The following is a 6889-nucleotide window of genomic DNA, read 5'->3' as shown; positions in this document are numbered from 1 at the left end:
ATAGATGGATAAATACTTGATCTTTAAGTTAAATGTGAAAACTGAGAGACATGATCTTATAAATAAATACATATAAGTTGAAATAAACACTTGAATGTAACGTTGATGTTTTTAAAGTAAGATGATTGATTAAAAAGATGAATTCATTGATCTCTTCGTTGTTTCACAGGATTTCTCAGCTCAATAAACAGAAACACTGAATGAAACATGATTCAAAGTCACAAGAGTCTGACCTGAAATGTATATACACAGGTATTAAATGTATATATACATTCATCTATGAAATGATATTTCATATTTATATGTATTTAACTGTTTCATCCGATATTTCTAACCATCAAATGTTTATTAGAAACTTAATATAATTTAGATAAATTAATAAATGATTTTAGGAGAAGCTGAGCTGTCAGCAGATGGACAGCGCCACCCTGTGGCTGCAGAGACGTCCTGCAGCTTCACCCGTAACAACCCTAAAAGTCCTTACTCCCTATATCAATATAATTATTTTTAATCGTTGATTAATCCATTTCTTTATTGATTAGTTGATTAATTTTAATAGTTACACATTTTGTACAAATCATTGAAAAAAATCTGTGAAAAACCATATTTTTTATTATATATACATATTTTATCATGTGTATGTATATATATATGCATGTAATCATATTTTGTGTTTACACGTATGTATTTATATTTTCTGTGATTATATATTTATTTGATTTACAGCAGGAGAAAAAGTACAATTTAAAATATTTCCCTAAGAAACGAAATTACTCGATTACAAGTACATTAAGAGTACTTTACCACGAGTGCTTTAGTTACTGAATAATGAAATGAGTCATAACTGATCTGAGTTCAGCTTTAATGACACAAACAGACTCATGTATGAGCTCATCATCCATCAATAAATAACATGTCGTTTAAAAAAAAGAGACCTTCAGCTTTTTAAAGAATATTGATCAGAGAGTCTTCTGCTCACTGACGCCGTTTATATCCGTCAACACTTGAATTCATCTGCACAGAAGAGACTCGTCTCTGGTGTCTGACACAACGTGCATCAGACTGAACAGTCACACATCTTCATGACGTGAAGCTTCAGAGGTTCAACATGTTTGTATGAAGCTGCTGTGATCTTCTCCACCGACGCTCGGATTCCACCAGAAAATCTCAACAGATTCAAAGATGCTTTTAACACAGGAGGCGACAGGACACGTCTCAGCCCTCAGCTTTGTCTGCAGGTACAGCCACAACTTCACAGACCGACAAAACCCAGGGAAAGAAACAGCAACTCTTCACTGAGACTAATCACAACCATTTATCTATGAGGGTTTGATACGATGACTGACGGACGAGCGTCACTCAACGGTTTTCTAGAACGACCAAGATGGCTGCTGTCGATATGGAGGTCTGTTACGAGAGTATCAAACAAACTGGAAGATACATTTTCTATCGCTAAACGCTACATCAGGCGTGTCGTTGCTCTGATTGCGCGTATGTCTGTTGTACGTCTGTCGTACGTCTGTCGTACGTCTGTCGTACGTCTGTCCATATGCGTTCAGGTCTGTGACCGATGATGACGTGAACAAGTCTGTTGACGCCATTCACACACGTCTCGTCTCCAGGCGACTTCAGCATCTCTGGAGATGTGTGTAAATAAAGATGGACGACGTGACAGCTCTATAAAAGTGAAGCCAAATCCCCTTAAACACCCCCTGGTGGCTGGCAGCAGTGTAGGTCATTAACCCTGCCTTCACCATGTTAGCAGATGGGACACGGACCAAAAAAATAAAAAGTCAACGTTAAATACATTTTTGCCAAAGATGGCAGCGTTCGTTTCTGAGATATTTTGGCTTCATTTCTGGACAGTGAGAGGAAGTGGAGATGTGTCGTCCATCTTTATTTTCAGTCGATGACGTGGCGTCTGACAGAAGCTTCAGGATACATCAGTACTAAGATAACAGCAGAACTGCACACTGGGTAACGTAGGCACGAGGTTCTGACCCGAGAAGAAAGTGTGAAATAAAAAACACGTTGTGACGTCGCTCGGAGGCTGAAGCTCATCGTGGAGAATCAAAGGTTTCATCGACCTTCAGATCGACGTCACAACCTTCACATGACGTAAACCCCGACCACACACGGACAAATTAAAATGTTTCAGAGCGCGACAGACGTTTATATTCAACCTAAAATGTTTGAATTATCAGCAATTTAATTATTGTGTGAAATTTAAACCACGTCGAGACGACTCTGACGTTTGCTTACTCTGTTTTTGACGATTTACGTTCTTTGTATTTCATCAGCTGACGACGTCCATTCAGTTAATGCTTCGAGTGAATCGAATGGAAACTAAAAAACAAAACTGACTTTAAAACAACTCTTCTTCTCTAAAACAACAATATAATAAAAACACAAATAAAAAAATCAAGAGCTGCGACGTCCACACGTGTCACTTCCTCCCACTCTGATCACATGATGGAAAACTGTGAAGGGCGATGAATCAGCCAATCAGAGGCCACGGAGCGAGAACAGGCGTTCATGGTTGTTTTTTCTCTGCGTGACGACGTCACTAATGTCGGCGGCACGGCGACCGGGCCGCAGATGGTCACGTGACACAAAGCTCACAGGTTTGACGCCACCTTCTTCGTCTTCACTTGTTCATTTTTCATCCTTCACCCCTCCCCCCTTGTCCTGTCTCTCTCTCTCCGTCCGTCCCTCAGGTGCGTCTCCTCTTTACTCCTCCCGGACTCGCAGGGTTGGAAGACGACAGCAGTTTCTCAGCCGCACGGCTCCTCTTCCTCTTCTCCGCCTCCTTCGCTCCTCCTCCTCCACCTCCCCCTCCTTCGCTCCCTCCTTTCTCCTTGTCTCGCTCTCTCTCCTTGTCCCGGCTGCTGCTCGTTCGCTCGGACATCTTCACCGACGAGTTACTGCCTGAAGACAGGGGGAGACAAACGAGACAGATTCAGATTCAACACTCGAAACTGAACGTTGTGACCGATGCTGCGTTTAGTTCCAAACAGTTCGGTACCTTCTTCATGTGTCGCTGGAGGTTCTCTCTCCATCCTGAACTCATCTCTGCTCTCCTCCTCGGAGCCCAGCTTCCCTACACACACACACACACACACACACACGAACCGTTAACAGTGATAGAGTAAACGTGAACAGTAATAAAGACGGTTCAGTTTCGAGTATAAAAAGTGACTTGTTTGTAGAAGAGTTCGAGGACGACTCACTAATGACGAGGAATAACTCTGAAGTATCAACACAGGACAAGAGAACACAACAATACAAACACACAACTTTACTATATAATATAATAATTAGAGAACACATTACACACTGAAAATACTTCATTTAAACCAACACTAAACATTTTCTTTTTATTCATGTGGAATAATAATTCAACTTCATTTATTGACGATGTTGTTGCTCGTGTTCATCGTGATGTCACTACATGACCCGAGTGTTAATGATGTCAGACATGACATCACGTCTCACCTTCTTTCACTTCCTGGATGATGTCATCAGGCAGAGAGAAACTCTTCTCTGTGTTTGGAAATGGTAAAATCTCCGACTCGTGCTGCAACGCGACACAGACACACACAGACACACACAGACACACACACAGACACACACACAGGGTCAGATAAAGTCCTCAGAACGCTAAGCGCAGACACATGGTGTGTGAGTGTGTCCTCACCAGAGCCTGCATGTCGTACATGGTCCCCAGATGGTCCCAGATGACAGAGGAGGAGACCTGGCGTCCGATGTTTTGACTGAACTTGTCTCGGATGCAGATCATGTGGAAGTGACGGTTCACACCTGAACGCAGAGTTTCAAACAGACTGTAAACCACTTTCTCCTCAATCCGTTTACATCAGTTGTTTCTGTCTCCTCAGTTCATCACCACAAACACAAGGTAACGATTTATTCAGTTCAGATTCTCATCCGTCACATCAGGAGGCGTCTGATTGGCTCCCGATTCATCCTGCAGGACGACCACGAGGACAAATCACAGACGGTGTATAAAGTCTCCACTTCCTCTTGAAGCTAAAATATCTCCGATACAGGCGCCACCATCTCACGGTTTTGACGTCATGTGCAGTAGTGGAGCCGCAGTATTGAGTTCCCGCCCACACACCAGACCGGCCAATCGGGGGTCAGTCTCAGCTGTCAATCATGACGTCTCAGACAGTTTTTATATCATCAAATAACTAATTAAAACAAACACTTGAACAAGCTGTGAATAAAGATGGACGACATGACGGCTCCCAAAAGTGAAGCCAAATCACCTTGATCAAACCCCGCCTCCTCCATGTTAGCAGATGGGCCATGGACCCATCAAGTTTTCATGTTTCTGATCAGTTTAGTTTTAATTAGTTATTTGATGATAATAAATGGGGCTGAGACGTCATGATTGACAGCTGAGACTGACTCCACACAACGTCATTGGCACAAGATGGCAGCGTTCGAATCCCCACATATTTTGGCATAATTTTTGTCCAGAGGGAGGAAGTCTGGATCCTGTAGATCCATCACTGTGGTTTTCCAGTGATCTGATTGGTTGCTGACAGATGTTTACTTCTTATCTCAACCTTAAAAAAGGTCCAGTGTGTAAGATTTAGGTGAAGGGATCGATTGGCAGAAATTGAATATGAAATAATCCTAGTTATGTTTAATTAGTGTGTTTTATCTAAATTATACAAATAGTTGTTTTCTTTAACCTAGACTGGGGCCTTTATATTTACATACTTTATATTTACATCGGGAGTGGGTCCTCTCTACGGAGGCAGCCATGTTTTTTACAGTAGCCCAGACTGGACAAACTAAACCTTTTGAGTTTCTATGACAACTGAAGCTTCCACAGGTTCTCTGTCATGTTTGGAAAGGGGGGGTGTTCAGCTGCAACATGACACTTCACCACCAGATGTCACTACATCCTACACACTGAACCTTTAACAGTAATCAGTTCAGCATTGGTTACTATGGAGATCTAGCTGGAGAACCAGTGACCAGCGTCATGGAGCTGAAGTTCAACCTGAAGTTCGAGTGATAAACAGAATCACTCGATCAGGAAACTCTTTCAGTCACTGAGCGGATCTTAAGTAACTTCTATTGTTCATTTATCGAAGGTCTTTCAACTTGTATCTGCTGGTTCAGTGGATTCTCCATTAAAGACAAGAACAGCTGGTACGTCCTCGTCCTGGTCTGATCCCAGATCCGTCACAGAGACTCTGCACCTCGGAGGACATTCTCCCGTCAGGACACTGACACTTTAAAGGGTTTCTACACGATAACAACCTGTCTCTGTATATGATGTGGTTCTTGTCTGTTTATTTGACCTCCTCCGTCTTTATCGTGACGTCCTCCACTGACCTGTGTCTGTTGACCTGTGTCTGTTGACCTGTGTCTGTTGACCTGTATCATGTTGTGACTGTGAACAGAGTAAACTGTAAATCAGTTGTTCTCCCTGGGATCAACAAAGTTCTGAATCCGAAGTGAAACTGGTTTAAAGACTCAGGTCCCAACACATCCTGAACTTATATGAAACGAGCAGTTTCAATGGCTCCTGACTTCAGAGGATTAAAGCCGAACACGTCACAGTTTGTTTTCAAGTTGTGTTTCAGGCTGGTTCTGGTTACCGTTACTAACCGGCTCTAACCGGCTCGAAGCAGTGGAACTACCCGTGACTCCGCAGTGTCCCCCGGGGCCCCTCGGGAGCCTGTCCCCGGTCCTCGGGCTGTGGAGCCCCGCAGCTCCAGCAGCTAACATGCTAACATGCTAACAGCTCTTACCCACGGGCTTGTGTCCGATCATCGCGTGGAACAGACAGACCTCCACCTCGTGGCTCCACACCACCGAGTCCTCCCCGGGGACCAGCGCCGAGTCCGGGGGCTTCTCATCGGTCTGATTCAGCGTCACGTCCGCCTCCCCCATCTTCAGCGCGGAGGAACCACACGGAGCAGAGACGAGTTCGATACCAGAACCTTTGTTCCGCCTGACCCACCGCCGGAAGTACGGCTGCGTTTCCGGTTAGTGGGTATTTTTCGGAATAAAAGTCTAATGCAGTGAAATATCCCCAAACAATTAATTACACCAGGAAACTACTCAATAAAAACAAGTTCATAACAATCATAATAATAATAATAATAATAACAACAATGATAAGAATGATAAGAATGATAAGAATGATGATAATAATAATAATAATAATAATAAGAAGAAGAAGAATTAAATATACACACAACTCATTTATTCTTCTACTCTCTTCTTGTTCACATCCTTCTTATTCGTATTCTTATTAATATTAATAATAAAATATATATATACACACACATAATTTCTTATTTTTATTCTTATCATTAATATTAATGAATAGAAAAAAATATCCACAACTAATTTCTTCTTCTTATTATTATTATTATTAGTAATAGTAGTAATAATAATAATACATTTTGGGCGTAATTACTGATAAAACTAAGAAAACTTCTGGTAATTTATTACAAAATAAAAGCACTGACTTCCGGGATCGAACTCACTTTGCACCCAAACAACAACAAATATTTGAATAAAAAACAAACAAAGAATCAACAAATATTTATTTATTTATCTGCCTCGAACTATTACATAATTAATTATACTTATATATGATAGATTATTATACAATATTTGAGACTTTTTGAGGAAATTAGCTTGAATCTTGAACAAAGACAAATTTTAATCAGTAAAGTGATGTTTAATCTGCAAACTCACAACATCACTTATGTTTTTTTATTAAATGTCAAAAACAGCATTGAAATCAGAAGGAAACTTTATTTTCCAAACACAAGCAAATACATAGTGTGAATATAAAAAGACCAGACAGACCATGAGCTGGATTATGTTTGGATCC

General features: G+C 41.3%; 1 protein-coding gene across 1 annotated transcript; it reads right to left on the bottom strand.

Annotated features, from left to right (window-relative positions):
- Nucleotides 1-845: 845 nt before the first annotated feature.
- LOC118111074 (MRG/MORF4L binding protein) lies at nt 846-6017 on the bottom strand. The gene is made up of 5 exons (XM_035159394.2): nt 5793-6017; nt 3698-3819; nt 3496-3577; nt 3026-3100; nt 846-2928 (listed from the first exon to the last, which is right to left on the bottom strand). The coding sequence occupies exons 1-5, from the start codon at nt 5932-5934 to the stop codon at nt 2714-2716; spliced, it is 636 nt and encodes a 211-aa protein (XP_035015285.2). The 5' UTR covers nt 5935-6017; the 3' UTR covers nt 846-2713.
- Nucleotides 6018-6889: the final 872 nt, after the last annotated feature.

The sequence above is a fragment of the Hippoglossus stenolepis genome, chromosome 6 (genome assembly GCF_022539355.2).
Source record: "Hippoglossus stenolepis isolate QCI-W04-F060 chromosome 6, HSTE1.2, whole genome shotgun sequence".
Taxonomy (NCBI): domain Eukaryota; kingdom Metazoa; phylum Chordata; class Actinopteri; order Pleuronectiformes; family Pleuronectidae; genus Hippoglossus; species Hippoglossus stenolepis.
The sequence above is the reverse complement of the archived record's forward strand: the minus strand, read 5'-3'. Positions and strand labels throughout refer to the sequence as shown.

What these genes read in the sequence shown, in the direction of transcription:
- LOC118111074 (XM_035159394.2), bottom strand. Translation starts at nt 5,934, where the DNA reads ATGGGGGAGGCGGACGTGACGCTGAATCAGACCGATGAGAAGCCCCCG. An exon ending in GATCGGACACAAGCCCGTGG is followed by an intron (nt 3,820 to 5,792) that starts GTAAGAGCTGTT and finishes CTCTGCGTTCAG; the next exon opens with GTGTGAACCGTCACTTCCAC. An exon ending in CATCCAGGAAGTGAAAGAAG is followed by an intron (nt 3,101 to 3,495) that starts GTGAGACGTGAT and finishes GTGTGTGTGTAG; the next exon opens with GGAAGCTGGGCTCCGAGGAG.